This window comes from Hemitrygon akajei, chromosome 12, assembly GCF_048418815.1.
Source record: "Hemitrygon akajei chromosome 12, sHemAka1.3, whole genome shotgun sequence".
Lineage (NCBI taxonomy): Eukaryota > Metazoa > Chordata > Chondrichthyes > Myliobatiformes > Dasyatidae > Hemitrygon > Hemitrygon akajei.
In genome coordinates this window covers 38,955,032-38,978,830 of record NC_133135.1, presented here as the reverse complement: position 1 = coordinate 38,978,830, position 23,799 = coordinate 38,955,032, and the positions used below count along the sequence as shown (strand labels likewise).

Here is a 23,799-nt window from a genome sequence, read left to right as displayed (position 1 = left end):
CTGGACACACCATTCCCATTTGAATTCAGTAATGGCAACTGTTCCGCATCCAAGGAAATCAATCCAAGGATTTTGACAATCTTGGCACTTTCTACATTAGTTTGTTAGAATACCAGCAGGACTAGATATAACGGCACAAAAGCCCACCAGTTCCAGAGAGGAGACTATGCTAAAGAATGGTGAATGAAATGTGTGTATTCTTTGTTTTGTCTAAAACACATTTGTTAATTGTGACTAAAGCCTATCCTTAAGTATGTCAGAATTTGTTACTCTCAGGCAGATGGTTCATTTGTTATGTGCCCTGTTGTATGACATGGGTGATCATGGTCTTCCAGTGACCATGATTATTCTTGGTAAACTTTTCTACGGAAGTGTTTTGCCATTGGCTTCTGGGCAGTGTGTTTACAAGATGGGTGTACCCAGCCATTATTTGTACTCTTCAGAGATTGTCTGCCTGGTGTCAATGGTTGTATAACCAGGACTGGTGATATGCACCAGCTGCTCATACGACCATCTCCCATGGCTTCATGTAACCCTGATCAGGGGGCTAAGCAGATGTTACACCTTGCCCAAGAGTGGCCAGCAGGCTAGCGGAGGGAAGGAGCACCTTGCACCCTCAAAAGGTAGAGATGTATCTCTACCCCGCCAGATGCAGATCATGTGATAGATTTTTGTGCTAATAAGCCATTCAGATGGAATGTCTCCACTGTGCCTTGGGAGAAATGCTGAAGGCAATAGTACAGCTAGTGGTGATGCTACCCCACTCCTGGGTTCAGTCCTTTCTGGTGTGTATGTGTGAAGTTTGTACACTCTTCCTGGTCATCATAGAACACAACAACAATCTAGCACAGCACAGGCGCTTTGGCCCACAATGTCGTGCTGACCTTAACCTACTCCAAGATCAATCTGCCCCTTCTCTCCCACATAGCCTTCCATTTTTCTGTCATCCATATTCTGATATTCTCTCATCATAGAAAATGCAGACAGCTAGGTTAATTAGTCATTGTGTAGGTGAATGGTGCAACGTGGGGAGAGTTTATTAAATGTGAGGAGATTAGTATATACCTGTAGGTCCTTGATGGTTAACATAGACTGAACTCCTGTGCTGTGGTGATTCTATCACCAATTAGTTACAGGGTGTGCAGTCTCCATTTGGCGTCTAGCATGAAGGATGGTGCATGAAGTGAAAGAGTTCTTGAAAGTGGAGTATTTCTTAAATGGGAGGAAGGGTCCTTTTACGTGTTTTCTAACCTAATATTTTCTTGCCTTTCTAGGATGACATGATGGAAGAAGACACACCGTTATCCCTCTACAGCTACTAACAATCTGCTGTCAAAACAGGATCTCATCAACAGTGCAACTTTTGTGTTTTGAAGTATTGTTGGCTGGGACGTTGAGGACTGTAACATTTTTAGTGTGAGCTAAACTTGCATTCAAACGTATCTTTTTGTTTTCTTTAACTTGTGGCTCAGCTGGGGTTGAACATTGGTCAAAATTGATGTTATCCTCTCCCCGAAGTATTTCATTTGCTATCCATAGAATTTTAAACGTTATTCTATTTATTCAAACACACTTAAAGCAACTGGCAAATTTTTAACTTATTAGTAGACCAAAAAATGAGAACCTTTCTCTCTGCACCAAACACATCTTGAATAAGGTATTATAGATGTTCAAACATAAACCAAAGGAGCTAGTATCCAACATTCCTCTTGACAGGTATTACTGTTAGTTTCTGATGTCCTAAGCGTATGCTATGATTTCTTGAATCAATATCGATAGGTTTCAGAATGTGCAGTATTTATGGAATTAGTAAATGGATGGAATGTTTTGAGTTCCAATACTCCCGTTTTTTTCGCACGCTATGGTAGTGTAGCGATTAACATAATGTTAATGCAGCTCGGCGTCGAAGATTGGAGTTCAAATCTGGCATTCTCTGTTAGAAAGCTTGTACATTTTTTCCATGTGCGCAAGTCCTCCATTTCCGCCCAGAGTCCAAAGACATACCAGGTAGTAGGTTGATTGGTGATTGTAAGTTGCCCTGTGATTAGGATAGGGTTAAATTGGTGTGTTGCTGTGCAGCACGGCTTGGTGGGCTGAACAGCCTGTTCCATGCTGTATCTCTAAAGGAAAATAAAATAAATGCTGGGAATGAGGATTTTCTGAATTTATCAGAATCCAAGCTTTTTGATTATTAAATTCTAAACTTGAAAATGGGTATCTGACTTCTAGATTGCCATTACAACTGAGAAACACGGCATGCTGGATGCTGATTACAGACAGACCATGGAATTGGCACCATGTGGCCCACAGCTTGGCTAGGTTTGCTTCTATCCCATGATTGGTGATCCTGTTGTAGGCTTCCCAGTAGTTTGTGGGTAATTTTTAGGACAATTCCAATTTTTAAAAAAAAGTGGCAACTCCGATTTTCAAAACAAGTGCTGTGAGTCTGTAGGGTATGAAGAATGTTGTGGAGGTTTTGTTTGCTGATCAACTATGGAACACAACTTCCCCCTTCCATCCACTACATATCCAGTCATAGAGCCAGATCTATTACACTGTTGAAGACAGATCTCGCTGTGTATCATCACGGTGCAGTACTCATAAGGATAGGTCTGTTACCGTACAACATTAGGGTGGAATGGTGGGGATGGGTTTTTTGTAACAGTACAATATTGGGGATGGTATAGTTATCGTTTTAACATGGTATAGTGGTAGACAGGTCTGTTACAACACTAGGGTACAGTACAAGTGGGCAAGTCTGCTACTGTATACCAGGATGCAGTGTTGTGGGTAGCTAATACAGTATTATATACTACAGTACTGATGGATGCTGGTTTAATTGTCTTAACGGTATAATACTGGTAGGAATATGTCTCTTACTGTATAACATTAGTGTAGAGTGCTATCTTCAAAGTAGATTCATTATCAAAGTACATGTCACCATATACAACTTTACAGTTAGTTTTCTTGCGGGCATTCACAGTCAATCCAAGAACATAAGATGAAAAGTCCTTGAGAGTGAGTCCACAGGTTCTCCCCTCTGTTTCAAGAGCCTGATGGTGTGAGTCCTGAGGCTCCTGTACATTCTTTCTGATGGCAGCAGCAAGAACAGAGCATTGCCTGGATGGGGGTGGGGGGGGGGTCTGCGATGGATGCAGCTTTCTTGCAACAGTGCTCAATGGTGGGGAAGGCTTTACCTGTGATGGACTGGGCAGTATCCATTACTTTTGTAGGATATTCCTTTTGAGAGTGTTGGTGTTTCCATACCAGGCTGTGATGTAACCAGTCAACATACTCTCCATCACTCATCTATCAAAGTTTGTTAAAGTTTTAGATAGCATGCCAAATCTTTGCAAATTTCTAAGGAAGTGGAGGTGCTACCGTGCTTTCTTAATAATGGCACTTGTGTGCTGAGCTCAGGACAGATCCTCTGAAATGATAACATCGGAGAATTTAGAGTTGCTGGCACTTTCCTATCTATGTGAATGGGGTTTTCTCCCCCCCCCCCCCCCCCCCCGGTACTAACTGCAGTTTCGATAAGCTTTCTGCAGTAGCTGGTCCAAACCCATTGGGATGTAAGTTAATCTTGAATTATCATTGCTATATTGGCCTCCCTGTTGGATTTCATTGACAGACATGGCAAGCACAGGAACCTGAAGTTCAATTGTCATTGAGGGTGGACAGGAAAAAAATGTGCCTGCTTCCTGATTCATGGAGGGGAAATGTCTGCTTTCTGACAAAGGTGTGAACAGCTTGCTTTTATGTTAAAAAATATTTTTGAGTGACTTGGACAAAGTAAATCATTTCTCCTAAATGGGCGTGAGAAGTGATTTGTATAGTAAACTTTTTCCTCCCTGCAAAAGTAGAACACTGCATTTCAGTCTCCTTGTAGAGTGGGCCAGTAGTCGTGTTCCCGGCTCGAGCCTTCGGGTAGTCACTCTGTTGGCTGGAGCCCAGGACAGGATGGAAGTTTTGAGCTGTTTAGGTGGTATTTTCTCTCTCTCTCTCTCTCAACATTATTGAAGATGTTATGAGCAAACTATTTCTTAATTGTGCATTCTGTTAGGATTTTGGAGAGTTTTTTTCTTTTGACTCCTGGGCTTTTGATAATATTATCACATACAGGCTTTGCAACACAATTTACTAAATCACCCTGATTTTAATAGCAACTAGTGTGAAATGGGACCAGTGGTATAAATTGTATTGAAGAGTCAATGTTCCCCTATTTGCTGTAGCGCAAATATTTTTAGATTGTGCTTAAGTCATTGTCCAGATTCAGCAAAGTGAACAATTTAATTATACTTGTATTGAGCTATGAAGATTTTTTTCTTCTGTTACTGCTAAAGACATATTGTGAAGAACATTCTCTTAGATTGAAATGCTACACGGACTGTTGATTCAGTGATGACATATAATGCTGCAATTCTGAATGAGTAGTTTCCGTGGTGCAGGTTCTATTTAAGATCTTTGTGTAAGGGAAGTGACTTGAAAGCGTATTCTAAATTGTGTTCATTTTGTTAGGCTCAGATGTCTAACCTTTTGTTAGGTTTTTGGAGGGTGGGAAGAACCAAGTGATCATTCTTGTTTAATGTGGAACTGCTCAGTGCACATTGAATTTTTCAGGTTTGTTTTGAATTGGCCTTGCTTGTGTTACTTTTCCTTCTGAAATATGAGTACTCGTGTTTGCATCCTTTTAAATACACAGTGTTAGTTTGCTTTTTTTTTGTTGTCCTTGCACAGATCAATTGAAATTGAACCTTAAGTATTTGTGCACTGGCTACAAAATTAATTTCAGGCAGTTTTTTTTATGTGTGCAGGGTTAGCTTTAAGGCTGTGATGGTAATAACTTTTGTAGATAAAGTATTTACATACAGTAGATTTTAAAATATGCCACTTTTCCTTTAATAAGTTAGTGAATTGAGTAATAAAATAGTCAAACTATTGTTCACATGGAGGTGCTGAGAGTTATCATGGAGATGGATTAAGTGTTGAATGGTTTGTAAAAGTTAGTCTTTCACTGCTTTGCTTCCAGTCTTTTTTGATTGAAATACTCACTGACTTCCATTCAGCATCCTTCTGCGTTACGGTGATCTCAGTCGACAGCTGATGGTGCTTAACACATCTGAGCTAACTCCTGTGAGCCAACAGGATGAAGGGAGCGATACTGATTTCCGTGAGCCTGTTGTGCCTTTGAGTAGGATTGTGGTTGACTCGTATCCCTCGTTTGCTTTAGCTGCTTTCTTTTCAAACTCGCTGGAATTTTGGGGTAATGGCACCAATCTGCAGAAACATCCATGGCCTGATTTGGGCTGTACATTCTGGACTTCCACAGGAAGAGGAAGATGTCATGTTGGACAGGAATGAGATTGGACATGAAAATGTCTCTTCTTTTCATGCTGGTATTTGTGTAATTTAAAGCACAAAGGACTCTTTAATACCACCAGTTGAAACTTTCTCTGCACTTAACACAATTGGATTTGAGTATTCTGCTGTTGAAACGTAAGTTTTTTAATATTCCAAATCCATTGCTCTAAATGCCAGTGGTGATGTACTCTGCAAACCTTTGCATTTTTGTCTGTAAGCATCTAGTTGTATCTTTCCACTGTTTTGTCAAGAAGAGGCACTCTATTGCCTATTCTGCTAGCTGGTTGCAGTCATCAGCTGAAGGGCTGATGTAGTTTCTGCTTTTGCCAGTGTCAGGAGTGCTAGACTTGCTTTCACTGGGCTACTACCTTAAATTACTTTTAATGAGAAAGGGGAAGAAGGAATTGCGTATTACTCCATCAGACATTTCATTTTCAAACAGTATTACATAAAAGCCTGAGCCTTGATTATCGTGTTTTTGTTTAAATCTTAGTGAAATATCATTTTTGAAATCTAAGGAGTTGGGTGGAACATTAAATACATAAAATGAAGTATGTGGTTGCAACATAAGCAAAATGCTGATGGAACTCAGCAGGTCAGGCAGCATCTATGGAAATGAATAAACAGTCAATGTTTCAGGCAGAGACCCTTCTTTAGAACTGGAAGTGGGGGGGGGGAGGGGAAGGAGGACAAGCTGGGAAGGGATTGATGGAAAAGGTGTAAAGGGCTGAAGGATAAATCTGATGGGAGGAGGAGGAGCACTAGGGGAGGGTTGATGGGCAGCTGAGGAGTAAAGGTAAGAGGCCAGAGTGGGGAATTGAAAGGGGGGGGGGGGGGAGATTACTCTAAGTTGGAGAAATCTATGTTCATGTTATCAGGTTGGTGACTACCTAGATGGAAAAATGAGGTGTTGTTCCTTCAGCCTTAGAGTGGCCTCATCGTGGCAGAAGACCAGGCCATGGACTGACATGTTGGAATGGGGATAGGAATTAAAATGGTTGGCTACTGGGAAATCCTGCTTTTCGTGGATGAAGTGGAGGTGCTCAACAAAGCAGTCCCCCAATCTACATCAGGGCCACTGGATACTGTAAACGAACCCAACAGATTCCCAAGTGAAGGAATGTTCGGGGCTCTGAAAGGAGATGAGGGAGGAAGTGAATAGGCAGGTGTAGCAGTTCTGCCACTTGCATGGGTAAGTGCCAGGAAGGAGTTTATGGGAGAGAGCTGAATGGACAAAGGGAACCATGGAGGCAGTGATCCCTGTGGAGAGTTCGGGGATGGCGATGTGGGATGGTGGTGTGGTGGTGTGGGGAGAGGTAAAGATGTATTAGGTGGTAGATGCTACCTGACTTGCTAAGGTCTTCTGGCACTTGTTTCTTTGTTCCCAATTCCAAGATTTCTAGTTTTCTTGTGTCTCCTGTTAATTGCTATGTTCCTGTAATCATTATTCTGAACGTATTGCACAAATGCCCCCTGGTGGACTTCTGTATTCATAGCAATATGGAATAGAGAAAGGATGGAAATAGTTTCATGCTGTTCTTTTGTTCATTAAGCTGTAAATAAAATCAAATTCACACAAAACTAAATTATTCCTTCTTTAAATATAATGATATTTTAGAATTGTTCTGCAGCCTTCAAAGTTAGATGTGTGTGAGCTGGGTAAAATTTTTGTTACTTCTTCAATGTCTCTCCAATTTTAAATCATTGCCTTGTCTAACCATCAACTGAAACATAATTCTGTTAAAAAGATATAAATTTATCAAAGTAACATTTGCAGAAAGCTAGAAAAATTATCTGTTAGATTTTGAATGAACAGGCTTCTAGCATTTTCCTAGAATTCGCAAGACATGTTTGCAATCTTGGTAGTCTCCAGATAATCTTTTAAATTTGAGGTTTTGTGATTAGGGGAGAAAACGAAAGTGGGGAAGCTGATGGGAAGACTTGAGAGAGATAGTTGTTTAAGAGACAATATCCTGAAGTACTATTACCAAGTCTTTTGGGTTCATAATACAGTAATATCTGCAATTTTGAAGGTATTAAATGCTATGCCTGGTCACATCTAGAATTAGACCAGCAAAAAGAGACTATTCAAGTCCATGAACCAATGCAGAACAAGCCTGATACTGCTTGTATGAAAACCCATAAAAGTACTGAAACTCTTCTAAGTTTTGCAACCTATTGGAAGGAAGAACATTGCTCAAATATTTCTGCATTAAAGAAGATGCTGATTAAGATATAGAAAGTGAACATCTAGCAATATTTACATAGTAAGTTCTTAAGGCAATGGTTCCCGGGGGCTCAACGACTGGCCATGGATTTGGGGTAGTAAAAGGAAATTTCACACCAGATTTTTGGAGGTATTCTTCCATGCTCTGCATTTAGCCATGGAAATGTTTGCTATGAAAGGTTTATGGAGTCATTGTTCTTGTAATAGTTAACATTCCGCATTGACTGATTTCATTATGGAAGAAACTGAACAATTAGCTGCTTTATCGTGGCTTATGCAAACATTTAGATTTGTCTGTTTTGGAGAGAACACACTTTTTCCAAACCATATGATCATGGGCTCGAGTACTCTGTATCTGAAAAGATGGTAACAACGTGTTTTTCAAAAATGTTCATGTTCCATAATATACAGTGGCATGCAAAAGTTTGGGCACACCTAGTCAAAATGTCTGTTACTGTGAATAGCTAAGCGAGTAAAAGATGACCTGATTTCCAAAAGTTAAAGATGACACATTTCTTTAATATTTTAAGCAAGATTACTTTATTTCCATCTTTTACAGTTCCAAAATAACAAAAAAGGGAAAGGGCTCGAGGCAAAAGTTTGGGCACCCTGCATGGTCAGTACTTAGTAACACCCCCTTTGGCAAGTATCAGTTTGTAAGCACTTTCTGTAGCCAGCTAAGAGTCTTTCAATTCTTGTTTGGGGGATTTTCACCCATTCTTCCTTGCAAAAGGCTTCTAGTTCTGTGAGATTCTTGGGCCGTCTTGCATGCACTGCTCTTTTGAGGTCTATCCATAGATTTTTGATGATGTTTAGGTCGGGGGACTGTGAGGGCCACGGCAAAACCTTCAGCTTGCGCCTCTTGAGGTAGTCCATTGTGGATTGAGGTGTGTATAGGATCATTATCCTGTTGTAGAAGCCATCCTCTTTAAATCTTCAGCTTTTTTACAGGCAGTGTGATGTTTGCTTCCAGAATTTGCTGGTATTTCATTGAATTAATTCTTCCCTCTACAAGTGAAATGTTCCCCATGCCACTGGCTGCAACACAAGTCCAAAGCATGATCGATCCACCCCCGTACTTAACAGTTGGAGGAGTGTTCTTTTCATGAAATTCTGCACCCTTTTTTCTCCAAACATACCTTTGCTCATTGCAGCCAAAAAGTTCTATTTTAACTTCATCAGTCTACAGGACTTGTTTCCAAAAAGCATCAGGCTTGTTTAGATGTTCCTTTGCAAACTTCTGATGCTGAATGTTCTGGTGAGGACGCAGGAAAGGTTTTACATCTGATGACTCTTCCATGAACGTCATATTTGTACAGGTGTCGCTGCACAGTAGAACAGTGCACCACCACTCGAGGCTGCTAAATCTTCCTGAAGGTCTTTTGCAGTCAAATGGGGGTTTTGATTTGCATTTCTAGCAATCCTACAAGCAGTTCTCTCGGAAAGTTTTCTTGGTCTTCCAGACCTCAACTTGACCTCCATCGTTCCTGTTAATTGCCATTTCTTAATTAAATTACGAACTGAGGAAACGGCTACCTGAAAATGCTTTGCTATCTTCTTATAGCCTTCTCCTGCTTTGTGCGCATCATTTGTTTTAATTTTCAGAGTGCTAGGCAGCTGATTATAGGAGCCCATGGCTGTTGATTGATGTGACACGGTTTGAGGAGTCAGAGTATTTATAAAATTTGCATCACCTGGCCTTTCCTAATGATGACTGTGAACAAGCCATAGCCCTAACAAGCTAATTAATGTCTGAGACCTTGGTAAAAGTTATCAGAGAGCTCAAATCTTGGGGTGCCCAAACTTTTGCATGGTGATCCTTTCCTTTTTTTCCACTCTAAAATTGTACAGAACAAAAATAATACACTAATCTTGCTTAAAATGTTGAAAAGAATGTTTCATCTTTAACTTCATGACTTTTGGAGATCAGTTACTACTCTACTCACTTAACTATTCACAGTAACAGAAATTTTGACCGGAGTGCCCAAACTTTTGCATGCCACTGTATTAGTTCTTAAAATTGTGGCATTTACCCTTCTGAAATCTGTCCAGTGGAGAAAAAACTGCAGTTTTTAAAACTAGTATTTTATGGAATCTTAACATTTTTTGGGAGAAAAAATTGCTAGCCTCACAGAACTGCTCAAAATGCTAAAATGTTTAAAATGATAAACCAATCAGTGGTGTTGCAATTGTCTTTATAATTTTACTTATAAGTTAGTTCACGTTCTAAACTGTTGACCATCTTTTGATCTGCTCTTCAACTACCCTTTGTTACCAATATACTGTGTTTTTTCCATTGACCTTAAGTATTTAACAGATTATAACAAGGGCTGAGCAAAAATAACGTAATATTAACTATGACAGACCGATCTTTAAATTGAAGAAATCTTGTAAAACATGTGCATTTCAGTATTACATTTTAACTGGATAAAGATGAAAAATAGTTTTTAATAAGGAGAAAAAAATGGTTATTGCTTTTGACTTGAGCAGGCATCCTGTACAATTATTGAAGAAAAACTTCAGTTTGCTACATGTTAGTTGAAATTTAAGTTTTAGGATACTTGTATGTAGTAACATAACAGTACTTTTAAGATAAGAGTATGGCCTAGATATTTGCATTTTAAGTTATATTTGGTTATTAGGTAAAGATTTAGGGCTCCAAGGGAAAATTCCAAAATAGTGCAAGGAATTGTAATGTGCAGAATTGAAGCAGCATGTATCTCATTGGTAGACTTTGCACCCCTACTGACAATGTATCAGCCTGTTGATATTGCTAATTTGTCATTTTTTGTGAAATTTTACTTATCAAGTGAGATTTAAAGAAAGTTGATCATTTACAATCCTTGTGATTTGCATCTGATTGTGTAAAAAGTATACTTCTAAATTTGAGTGGAAACAGTTGCACTATTTGAATTGTCTTCAAATGATCAAAGTTGTGCAGAAAACTGCTGCAAACATTTGTGTAATTTTAGTTTCCTATGGAATGTTTGTTTATGGCAAGAAGTAGGAAATGTTCTGAATGTTAATTTTATACAATTGTCTTTGTTTTCTTTTATTAAATTGATTTTCCCTTCAACTTGTGTGAATTTATTCATAAGTTACTTGCGTTGAGGTTGAGGTGTAATGGGTTGTCATATGGAATCTGGGGTATCAGTGAAGGAAATGAAATGATTCCCCCCCCCCAAAAAAAAAGTATCAAATCAAGGGAATAGCTCAACTGAGCAGAAGTCGTGCAAGGGTCGAAAAAATCGTATTCACTGAAATTTCATCTTGGTTCATTTAAACAGCTGAAATTCTTGTTTGTCGCAGACATCCATGAAAACAAAGTGTGCCCTGAAGAGTGAGTGACAGTAAAATTGTTAGAACCTCTATTCCCCCCCCCCCCCACACACACATAAACAGCAGCAAAGCATCGACCCTCCCCCACTTCAGCCAAAAAAGCACCATCCGTCCCCAAGGCAAGAAATAGCAAAGTCTCCAAGAAAGACCATGATCTGCAGTACAACAAAAACTGATTCCTCACCTGATAATTTGACATGCCACAAGTTCTCTCTCTCCCCCTCAAAGGGGCAGTGAGGGGTCACTCAGCAAGAGAGGAGACAGACAGAACAACTTGCTGATTTACTGTGTTCAAAGTCTGCTGCGTTGCTTTTTCCAAGATCTCCGACTCAAGGATCGGCAACAAACTCTCCCCACAGAGAGAGGGGCGATCTGAATACAGAGCCTGACAGCTGATCCAATGTTCTGTTTTCTCCACACCAGCATAGGGCTGCAAAGCCTCAGAACCCCAAAGGCATGCTTGTCTTCGAGGCAGTGTCCTTGGGATATCACGAATGGCCAGTTGGTGAGCCCTCAGGAGCGGGAAGCATTACTGTAAAGAATGTACTTGGTTCTAGATTTTCTTCTATAACATGTTTTTGATGTCCAATAACAATCAGGATCTAAATACCTGCAACGGAAATATGCCAGTCTACTGATGGATAATTACAATAGGACAAATACCAGGGCAGGGCTTGGTATTTTTCTGTAAATGTCAGTTGAGAATGATTTTTATGGGCATAGTACAAAGAGTTGTTTCGTGTTTAATCTTTCAATAGAAGCCCAAAAATGTTGATTGGTTTCTCAGTTTGATGTAGCTGACTATTTAAAATTTCAGTATTTTTTTCATTGTTTAGTTTGTACATACCAATGCCCTGAAGGTTAAATTCTTCCTAAATGCATCAGTTTTCTAATTAGCTTGGTAAGTGCTACATTGTTTTCAATGTCTAAACCTTTTGAAAATAATCCATTCATCAACATTCATGCTTTCTGATATAAATGTTAAGATTTCACATTTATTCAGATTTAAAGTAAAACCAGAATTTCTTGTCTTAATTCATCTAGCTCCCTTTTGATTGTTATCTAATTACATGAAGCTTGTCACCCTACTCCACAGCTTAACAGCCTGGACGAGTGGCACAAAGATGATATTTAATCTGCCTCAAAGGGAACGCTTTGTCCTGGAAGCTGTCCAAATATATTCAACTTTCTGCACTTTTGTTCCACTGAAATATAATTTTATGGCAATTTTAATCCAGTTGCAAGTCGGTGATCTCTTGTTAAACTATCGTTATAGTAAACTGTTCTATACATGAACATCTTTCCTTATTTTCTCATAATAGTTTGAATATGATGGTTCACCACTTCCACCCTAACCCGAGAAAACAGCCCTTCATGATCCACACAATCTCAACCCTCTATTCTTACCACATTTTGTCGTCTTAAATCCATTACCCCTCCTGGACCATAGGGTGCTGACAGCAGCTTGCCAGACTCCTCTGTCCTGGGCAAGTTGTCGCCAGGTGTAGCCCCTCTTCTATATATTTTCCAACTGATTTAGCTAAAATCCCCATCTTGTAAAAACCCAGAGCTACAGAAACACTAACAAGAAGCTCCAAAGATCTCATCCCTGGAAGAGTAAGGATCTTCAGTTGTCTTTCAGCAAGTTGAAGGACGGAAATGATCCAATGACCTCTGATAAACTACTACAAAAATAAAGTTCTCAGAAATTAATTCTCCTGGGGAAGATTAAGAGATGCAAATTATTTATTTTGGTCATGATTTTTAAATATCAGATTTGTAAACTAATATATAAAATGTACACTGTATAAAGCACACTTTTATAATATAATCACACATGGTACTCTTTCTAAAATTCATAGATGGACATACTATGGTACAACACCCTTTTTAAACAATTTTTTTTTTAAATACTTAAAGCCTAAAGCAAACAATTATTTAAAAAAAAATTTCCAATCTATCTAGCCACCTGTAAGTAATTTTTACGGAAAACCATTCCTTGATTAACAACTTCCATACCCAGACATAATCCCTGATATTGAAAGGTACAAAATTAACCTGGTCCAGCAGTTGCCCTTTGTCCAGTGTAAAACTGAGCACCTTTTGCTTCACTGAACGACTCAAAGGGAGCAGGATGCACCATTGTGGAGTCGGGAACTTAATTTTTGTACCCACTGGACAGGAGTGTTTTGAGCAATAATGCTTTAGCAAATGCTTTATGCTTTATATTCCCTAACATCATTCTGCATTGACACTCTCAATGAGCTTACCTGTGAATATTTAAGTTTACTTTCCATTTTTCCTGCAGGATGTCATTTCATTTTTCTTTCAATGACTTCACCTCAGAGGGAACAAGAGGTAGAGTTGAATCTGAACACGGAAGTCTGGAGTCAACAAGTTAATATTCCATGTTGCCTCTTTCATTAAGATGGTGTTGCTGTTCTAGAGTGATAGTCTGGGAAGACTATGGGTATAAATAAGATGTGCAGGATATCAGAACAGCTCGGTTAGTGAACAATAGAGCTTGAATGTGGTTACCTTCTAACCTGCAAATGACTATTGATCTTTCAAATTATTAAATTGGTTGTGATGCTGGTGGTGTTGCTGGCAGAACTGCAGGTTACAGCTTACGGGACAGGTTGATGTTACGGATATACGAATCATTCACTGTACTGCCACAAAACAACAAAATTTGTGACTTATGTCTGATAATAAATCTGACAGGGTACAAATCTTTTTAAGGACTGCAGTCCTTGGAAAGAAAGAAACCCATCTCTCCTATTTCCCAATAAAGGAGGTCTGCACCTCCATGGACTTGCTATCTTTTCGTAGACATCTGAATTTCTCCATGTCACTTTGAAATATTTTGACATCTGATTATTCCTATAGTTTGATAAATTGGCAGCAGACATCTAGGGTAGGTGGATTGGTTTTTATACCCAGATGGATAAATGCCATTGTATTTGCAAATTATTTTTAATCAAAGTGATGGTATGAAGCCAAAGCATAGGAAAAAATGACACAAGGTTTATACACAATGGAACCACTGGGTGAAACCCTTTTAACCATGAAACATATATATTTAGTTTAACAATGTATTTAGTTTACAAAGACTGTTCTTTTCTCCTCAGTCTAAAGTCATAGTTGAACTAATGTTTAATGTTTCTGATTTTGTTTCTACTGTTGGGTAAGCAGGATTTTAAAACAAAGTTTTCAAAATTATTTCCAAGTAATTACATTTTAAACATAGTGCAATTTCATCTCCTTTTAAACAACTTCTCTTGATGTTTCCTGTTTTTAGTAACTGCTTTCCCCTATCAACCTTGTTTACAACTATTAATTCAGAATCACATCTCTGGTTTACCAGTAGTCCATATGCAAGCATGAACAATTGAGAAATGCAACTAGAGATTATTTCATTAACTATGATTAATTTCTCATTTTGTTCCACCACAGTATGCATTTGGTGGCAGAAAAGTGGAATTAATACTAAAGCAATTTTTGGATAAATCAATTATTTCACATTTGTGTAAATAGGTGCCAAAGTCAGCCCCCTTTTAAATTAACTGACAGATTTTATAATAAATCTGATATTTTAGTTTTTGTTTCACAGAAGGTAAATGTAGCCTGAGAATTTTATTGCTTTATCTAGAGATGCCGCACAGAATAGGCCCTTCCAGCTCTGAGCTGAGGGAGGAAACCAGCACTGCTAGAGAAAGCGCACACATTCCATGGGGAGGACATGCAGAAAACACCACAATTGAACTCCAAACTCCAATGCCACGAGCCTATTTTATAGCCTCTTATAAGCAGCACACACATTTGAGAGTGAATTGGATGGGGCATCACTGTTAGAGCAATACCACTGTCGTCTACCAATTTCTTAAATCTAAGTGTTGATTTTAATTCTAACCATTGACCATCAAACTTTTAAAGTGATCAGAAATGGACTAGGACTTGAAATCCTAATATTAATTAAACTTTCAGTAGCATAAATATAAACTCAAAACATTGATTTGTCTGCCTCAAGTGTCACAGCATTAAGAATAATAACTCCAGCCTTAGGAAAACACACAATTTCCAGCATCTGCAGATTTTATGGTGTTTGAGCTCCAGTCTTTGAACTGAATTAATTTGATTAAGGGGAAGAAATTTTGAGAGCATAAAAATCCTTTTGAGAGATTTTTGCTGTCATGTCCCCTTGCAGGTTTCCAGTTCCTGGAGACTCCAAATATCAGGATAGATCACTGAGATTTAATTCAGGTGGGCTGTCAGATAATCCTTCCAAGTTCACACTGACATCTTCATCTGAAGACATTTTTGGTTCTCTTTCATCTTCCCTTATGCCCAAAGGGGAGCTGCATTTGCCATCTACAGTGGAAGAAAACAGTGAGTTTATTAACTGCAATCATTAGCTCAACATGTACACTTTCTGAAGTAATTGGTAGGGAAAATACTGCAGAATCCCACTGACATCTTGACAACAATTTCTTCTGATTTCAATCTATTTGTAAAGAAGAATCATCAAAGTTTTTGATCAGTCTTGTGTTTTCTTATTTTCTATCCACTGGCAGAGAAAGCAGACAGGCTAAAAATTCTAGCTGTGTGAATAAGTGACTTGCATGGGTATCATGCTACCTTTTCGATGGCAAGTTATACTACATTATTAGGAATGGAAGAAATGAAGGAAGTACCTAATGTTAGATAGTGTAACCATAATTTCAAAATCTTGTTAGTGCTTAGAAACAAACTGACAATGTTGTTTCTAATCATTGTTATATCTTAGAAGAACAACTGCAGTTATACCTCATCATGTGGTCCCTGGGACAGGAAATCTCTGGCTGCCATTTCAATCACAGTGGATGCAGGTTAATTGAGCCATTGGTTAATCAAGGCAGCTGCTTATTTGGGACAAATCTTAGAGTTAAAGCTAATAGAGAAAATAGCTTAATTGGAACAGGAGACTGTTGCTAAGCTTCTAACTAGAGTCAATCATGTGGACATTAGAACTTGGAGTGAACAGTTTTTAAATAATGCCACTTGCATGAATTTGTGTTCAAAAAGCAGTGACTTCTGTCATTGATAGTTGGCACATAATAAGCAGCAATATAATTCAGAACTGTTTTGCTTACCTTGGTTTCAAGCTTAGAGATGCCAGAAATGGCCAGGAGTGAAAATGAATGATTTCACTACTTCAAGTTAGGCAGTACAAAGAATTTGTAATTATCAACAATAATCGTGAATGTCACGATGAAAAAGAAGATATGGAAGATGCAATCGTCGATAGCATTATAGGAAGGTGTTTCATTATCTACACTGATTTTGTTTGTTTACAATCAAAAGAACAACCACATACACTATTAATTCCTGTCAATAACTATTAGGAACTAATAGACAGTTTTATAGTACTGTAGTAGTTTTGGTAGTGGTCTCATTTGTTCTGTATTTCAGTTAATACATAATTTGTCACTCAAGTAGTAGTTTGTCTTCTTTATACCTTTTTTTAAACTATTTCCATGAAGCTTTGTCAAATTGGGGCAATTGCTTAATTGAACCAAAATGTTAAGGTTCCAATGTGTCCCAGTTAACCAGAATCCACTGCATTTCATCACAATCTACTCCCTAGTATTCTGCCAGGTTTACTGTAACCACAGCAATGAAGTATCGTAGAACCAGTTGATTAGTGACTAGCCTATCTGATATACTGTAAAATTAATGTGTGGTATAGATGCATTCACAGTGAGCCGTCTTTCCTTGCCATTTGCATCAACTGCTGCTGCAAACAAAGTTTAAAGGGAGTACAGAAACCAGGGCCCCACCAAATCAGAAGTGTGCAGGGCAGTCATTACTTAGTGAGCCAGATTTCAAACCATCAGTTTCCAATAGGACACGGAGCAGAGTAGCTGAATTATCTTTCTTTTAATCTCTCCACCCTTCCTGCCTTTCTCAATTATTTTTTTCTTGTTTTAATGAAATGTTAACACTTCTCCCTCAAATATTTTCTTTTATTTCAAAGTTCCAGTAGCTGCAGCTGTTTGCCTTTGGAATATGAACTTTGTTATCCAATACCATGGAACTATCAAAAAGTAAATTTTTATTCATTTAGATTACAAATTCAATTATTCCACAGATCACTGCTTTTAAAGAAAGTTAAGCCATATCACCTTAGATTTTGCGATCCAGCATCAATCTGTTTTTCCAAATCTTCCTGCATATTGAAATTGTCCCATGACTATCGTAACATTGCCCTTAACACATGCCTTTTTTATCTCCCATTCTAATTTATATCCCACACCCTGGCTACTGTTTGGGTGCCTGTATATAACTTCCACCAGGGTGTTCTTACCCTTGCAGTTTCTGAACTGTACCCACAAGGATTCTAATCTTCCAATCCTATGTCATCTCTTTCTAAGGATTTGATTTTTTTTTTTACTAACAGATTTGTTGAGAATTCCCACAAGAAAATGGATGTCAGGGTTTTAAATGGTGAAATACATGTACTGCGAGAATAAAATTTACTTTGAAACTTTAATCCAAAGATTACTACTTTGGAGATTCTGCTTTTCAGCCTCTTCCCCAATTCCCTATGACCCCCTTTTCCCTCATTTCCAACCGTTCTGAGAAATCCTGGACTCTAGCACTTGGAAGGCAACACACCATCCTGGCTTCTATTTCACAGCTACAGAATCTGCTGTCTGTACCGTCTATCACTATCGCTCTGCCAAACTTCACCCTTCTCTGCTGAATGTCTAGGAGATGGCTGTTTGGAGCAGCTTGTGGTTGAGTCCTCTAGGGGAAAGGCAATTGTGGATTGGATGTTGTGTAATGAACCAGATTCGATTAGGGAGCTTAAGGAACCTTACAAGACAGTGATATGATAGAATTCAACATGCAGCTTGAGAGGGTAAAGATAACATTAGATATAGGAGCAGAATTAGGCCATTTGGCCCATCAAGTCTGCTTTGCCATTTCATCATGGCTGATCCAATTTTCCTCTCAGCCCCAATTTCCTGCCTTCTCCCCCTAACCCTTCATGCACTGACTAATCAAAAACCTATCAACCTTTGTCTTAAATTTACCCAACGAGTTGGCCTCCGCAGCCATCTGCGGCAACAAATTTCACAGATTCACCACTCTCTGGCTTTTTAAATGGACGCCCCTCTATTCTGAGGTCCTCTATGATAAGAAACATCCTCTCCATGCCCACTCTTGAGGCCTTTCACCATAGGTTTCAATGAGATCCTCCCCTCATTCTTCTGAATTCCAGTGAGTACAGGCCCAGAGCCATCAAACACTCCTCATATAGTAATCCTTTCATTCCTGGAATAATTCCTGTGAACATCCTCTGTCATGTCAACACCCTCTTTCTTAGTTAAGGGACCCCAAACTACTCTTAATGCTCCAAATCAGGCCTCACCAGTGCCTTTTAACCCCTCAACACTACATCCTTGTTTTTAATCTTCTAGTTCTCTCAAAATGAATGCAAACATTGCATTTGCCTTCCTCACTACTGATTCAACCTCCAAATTAACTGTGAGGAAACCTACACGAGGACTCCCAAATCCCTTTGCACCTCAGATTTAAGAATTTTCCCTCTATTTAGAAAATAGTTTGCACTTTTATTTCTTCTACCTAGGGGAATAACCATACACTTTCATTACTGTATTCCATCTGCCACTTCTTTCCCACTTTCCAAATCTATCCAAGTTCTTCTGCAGTCTCCCTGCTTCCTCCACACTAACCTGCTCCTCCACCTATCTTTGTATCAACATAAACTTGCCCAAAAAGCTATCAATTCTGTCATCCAAATTATTGACATATAACGCAATAAGAAATGGTCACAATATCAACTCCTGCAGAACACCACTAGTCACCAACAGCCAAGTAGACTAGGCCCCCTTTATTCCCACTTTTTGCCTCCTGCCAGTCAGCCAATCTTCTATCCATGCTAATATTTTTCCTATTATACCACAGGCTCTTAGCTTATTCAGCAGCCTTGACAAAGGCCTTTTGAAAATTCAAATACACAACATCCACCAATTCTCCTTTGTCGATCCTTTTTGTTACATCTTAGAAGAATTCCAACAGATTTGTCAGGCAAGATTTTCAATTGAGGAAACCACGCTGACTTCAGCCTATTTTATCATGTGCCTCCAAGCACCCCAAAGCCGCAACCTTAACAATTGACTTCAACATCTTCCCAACCACTGAGGTCAGACTAACTGGCCTATAATTTCCTTTCTTCTGCCTCGCTCTTTTCTTGAAGAGTGGAGTGACATTACAATTTTCCAGACCTCCAAAATTATTTCAGAGTCTAGTTATTCTTGAAAGATCATTACTAATGCCTCCACAATCTCCTCAGCCACCTCTTTCAGAACCCTGGGGTGCAGACCATCTGGTCCAGGTGACTTATCTACCTTCAGACTTTGCAGTTTCCCAAGCACCTTTTCCCTAGTAATGACAACTTCAGTCACTTGTGCGTTCTGACACTCTCGAACTTCTGGCACACTTCCAGTGTCTTCCAGAGAAGATCACTGCAAAATACTTACTCAGTTCACCTGCCATTTCTTTGTCCCTCATGAATAATTCTCCAGCATCATTTTCCAGCAGTCCGATTATCTACTCTCACCTCTGTTTAAATAGCTGAAGAAACTTTTGGTATCTTCTTTAATATTATTGGCTAGCTTACCTTTGCATGCCATCTTTTCCCTCTGTTTTTAGTTGCCTTCTGATAGATAGATAGATAGATAGATAGATAGATAGATACTTTATTCATCCCCATGGGGAAATTCAACTTTTTTTCCAATGTCCCATACACTTGTTGTAGCAAAACTAATTACATACAATACTTAACTCAGTAAAAAATATGATATGCATCTAAATCACTATCTCAAAAAGCATTAATAATAGCTTTTAAAAAGTTCTGTTGCTTTTTAAAAGCTTCCCAATCCTCTAACTTCCTGCTAATTTTGCTCGATTATGTGCCCTCTCTTTGTATCAGTATTACAGTGGAGTAAAGGGAATTTGAGGCATGAGAGAGGAGCCAGCCAAAGTTGATTGAAAGGGACTCTAGCAGGGATGATGGCAGAGCAGCAATGGTGTAGGATAGATACACCCCAAATATGAAGTATTCTAAATAGAGGATGTGGCAACCATGGCTGACAAGGGAAGTGCAGGCCAGCATAAAAACAAAACACAGGGCATATACTGTAAAATTGTAAAATAGCAAAACTTAATGGACAATTAGAGGATTAGGAACTAAAAAAGCCATAAGGAGAGAAAAGATGAAATATGAGTAAGTTGGCCAATAATACAAAAGAGGATACCAAATGTTTTTTCAGATATATAAAAAGTAAAGGAGAAGCGAGATTGGATACTGGACCTCTCGAAAATGACACTGGAGAGGCACTTGGGAAGCTGAAAGGTCTAAGTCAATAACTCACCTGGACCAGATGGTGGCTGAAGAAATTGTGGAAGCATTAGTAATGATCTTTTAAGAATCACTAGATTATGGAATGGTGCCAGATGCCAGACAAATGGAAAATTGCAAATATCATTCCACTCTTTAAGGGAGAGAGGCAGGCAGAAGAAAGAAAAACATTGGTCAGTTAGCCTGACTTAAGTGTTGGGAAGGTGTTTGAGTCCATTATTAAGGATGAGCTTTAGGGGTACTTGGAGATGCATGATAAAATAGGCCAAAGTCAGCATGGTTTCCTTAAGGAGAAGTCTTGCCTGACTGACCTGTTGGATTATTTGAGGAAATAACAAGCAGAATAGACAAGGAGAGTCAGTGGATGTTGTTTATTTGGATTTTTCAGGATGCCTTTGACAAGGTGCCACACATGAGGCTCCTTAAAAAGATCGGAGCAGAATGAAGCCATTTGGCCCATCGTCTGCTCCACCATTTCATTATGACTGATCCAGTTCCCCTCCATTTTCTATTGCCCAAATGTCCTGCCTTCTCCCCATGTCACTTCAGGCCTGGAATAATCAAGAATCTATCAACCTCTGCCTCAAACATATCCAATGACTTGGCCTCCACAGCTTCCTGTAGTAAGGAATTCCACAGATTCACCACTCTCTGGCTAAAGAAATTCCTCCTCATCTCCATTATAAATGTACGTCCCTCTATTCTGAGGCTTTGTCCTCTGGTTTTAGACTCTTCTACCATAGGAAACATCCACTCTATCGAGGCCTTTCACATTTATGGATTTCAACGAGATCATCCCTCATTCTTCTGAGTTCCACCGAGTACAGGCTCAGAGCCTGCAAATGCTCTTCATATGATAAGCCTTTCAATCCTGGAATCGTTTATATCAACCTTCTTTGAACCCTCTCCAATGTCAGTACATCCGTCCTTAGATAAGTACCCCAAAATTGCTCACAATACTCCTGGTGAGATGTTATCAATTTTATAAAGCCTCAACATTACATCCTTGTTTTTATATTCTACTCCTCTCAAAATGAATGCTAATATCACATTTGCTTTCCCCACTACCGACTCAACCTGCAAGCTAACCTTTAGAGTATCCTGCAAAAGAGCTCCCAAGACCCTTTGCAGCTCAGATTTTTAAAATATTCTCACAATTCAGAAAATAGTCTATGCTTTTATTTCTTTTACCAAAGTGCATGGCCATACACTTCCTGACATTGTATTCCATCTGCCACTTCTTTACCCATTCTCCTAATCTAATTCCTTTTGTAGCCTCTCTACTTCCTCAACATTACCTGCCCTTCCACCTATACTCTTAGGTCCACAAACTTGGCTACAAAGCCATCAATTCCGTCATCCAAATCACAGACATAATGCAAAAAGCCGCTTGTGGAACACCACTAGTCACTGGCAGCCAACCAGAAAAGGCTCATTTTATTTCCACTCTTCACCTTCTGCCAATCAGCCACTACTTTACCCATACCAGAATCTTTCCTGTAATACCATGGGCTTGTAGCTTGTTAGTGCTTCCTTCCAGTCAATTTTGGCCATTGAACCATTGCTCCTATTTCTCAAAGTCTTAGATTTTCTTATTCTGCTCCTAGCTTGATCTTAATCATGAAATTCTTCAAATCAATGGTTGCCACTAGTCTGCTTCTCCCTAGCTACTAAACTGAAATTAATGGTCCTTATGATGCAAGGTTGTCAACTTCACAACAATGAAGTAGGCTATTTGGTCCAAAATTTTAATGTCCACAGCAACCTTCCCTGGGTCCTACAATATCTAGGTAAGCTGCCTTAAAAAGTTATTAGTGTCTAGTTCTGATCTGAAAAGCAAGTGAAAATTCAGCAATCAAACCAAATCCTAAGCTTAAAAGCTATCTATCAACTCACCATTTGGCATTTTTATTTAAGGAAAGTAGCCTCCTCCCTAGCAGGTACAATAGATTCATGATGAACAATACATTTTAGGTTTGAGGCTAGATTCAATGGGCTATAACGACACAACTGGATTTTCTAATCAGCATTTGCACTCAAATGATTTCCAGACTTTACCTTTTCTGACTGGTGTACTTAAAACAAGATTTTGTAGCAGGGAAAAGTCATCATCTGAGCTAATGTCTGCCAAGCTGAGAGTGCTACTCAGGTAGGAGTCAGAATCTTTAAGTGGCGCAGTCTTTGGTTTCTTTCTCATTTGGTGCCGTCTTCGTGCATCTGAAATGACATAACAAATGAAAATCTATTTCTGAACATCTAAGATGTCTCTACATGTAAAGTCAAGATGATGCTGCAGTGGGTTTGGCGAGGGTGGGGTTAGCATATCCCCATTTTAAACATTTTCTGAGCCTATATTCCATTCAGCATCCAGTCTTGCAAAGTAACCTATTGTGAATTTTTGCATTTGTACATATTATTGAACATGCTTCCAGGGGAAAACTACAAGTTTAATTTTTTGCTCCGAATTCCTAAGCTCTATCCTAGATACATCATGTATTATAGTGTACAATTATTTTATATATTATGAACTTTACATTATGCCATCTGGCAATTGGATGAGATTTTATTTTAATCAGCCTCATTGAAATTAAGTGATAGCTGCTCTTATTCTGACTGTTTGAACTCTTTCTAGATGGTTTTTGGTTCTTTTCATTCTTATATTGGTTCACTTTTCATGCAGAGTGAGTCATCAGTATATGGTAGCATTTGGCAACCTTGCCTACGGCAAGCACCACATCTAAACTCGTAACCAAACTATAACACATCTGCCGCAAGGTTCACTGGATTGTAACCAAAAAGTCAGATCTGGGACCCAAGTGGAGTACGCCCTGCAAACAGCAATGCCACACCAGTTGAGGAGCAAATAACTTCTTTTGCTCAGTTTGACAGGGACAACGACGAACCAGTGATGAAGGCCTTGACACCGAGGAGGACACAGCACTGATAGAGAGCACAAGAGTTGAGACGTACTCTCCACAATATCAAAACATGAAGAACAGCTGGACCAGACGGCATACCCAGGTGGGTCCTCAGGCACTGCACTGACCAGCTGGCAGAGGATTTTAACGAAATCTACAACCCCTCTCTGTCCCTTGCTATGGTCCGTGCATGCTTCAAAAACATCAACCGTCATACCAATTCCAAAGCAGTCAGCGATAACATGTCTTAACAACAGATCAGTTGCACTCACCCCCATAGCTGCCAAGTGTCTGGAGAGACTGGTTATGTCCCACATGTGTCACAGACATGTGAGACTGTGACACATCTCACAGTAAGAACACATCCCTGCTACTCTGGACCAGCAGCAGTTTGCCTACAGGGCAAACAGATCAACCAAGGATGCCATTGCTAACACACTCCACATCGTACTGTAACACCTAGAGCACAAGGTCACCAATGCCAAAATGCTTTTTATTGATAACAGTTTTGCCTTCAACAC

General features: G+C 39.1%; 2 protein-coding genes across 3 annotated transcripts in view; one reads left to right on the top strand and one right to left on the bottom strand.

The window, feature by feature from the left end:
- LOC140736913 (uncharacterized) overlaps nucleotides 1–10,667 on the top strand; it is a 62,066-nt gene extending 51,399 nt beyond the window's left edge. The window contains exon 5 of the mRNA XM_073062943.1: nucleotides 1,275–10,667. Coding sequence (XP_072919044.1) covers nucleotides 1,275–1,322 — 48 coding nt within the window. The 3' untranslated portion in view covers nucleotides 1,323–10,667. The remainder of the gene's footprint in view (nucleotides 1–1,274) is intronic.
- A 2,212-nt stretch (nucleotides 10,668–12,879) lies between these two features.
- LOC140736911 (uncharacterized) overlaps nucleotides 12,880–23,799 on the bottom strand; it is a 48,372-nt gene continuing 37,452 nt past the window's right edge. For both annotated transcript variants that reach the window (XM_073062940.1, XM_073062941.1), the window contains exons 11-12: nucleotides 22,419–22,577; nucleotides 12,880–15,301 (exon numbers count right to left, since the gene is read on the bottom strand). In XM_073062940.1, coding sequence (XP_072919041.1) covers nucleotides 15,165–15,301; nucleotides 22,419–22,577 — 296 coding nt within the window. In that variant the 3' untranslated portion in view covers nucleotides 12,880–15,164. The remainder of the gene's footprint in view (nucleotides 15,302–22,418; nucleotides 22,578–23,799) is intronic.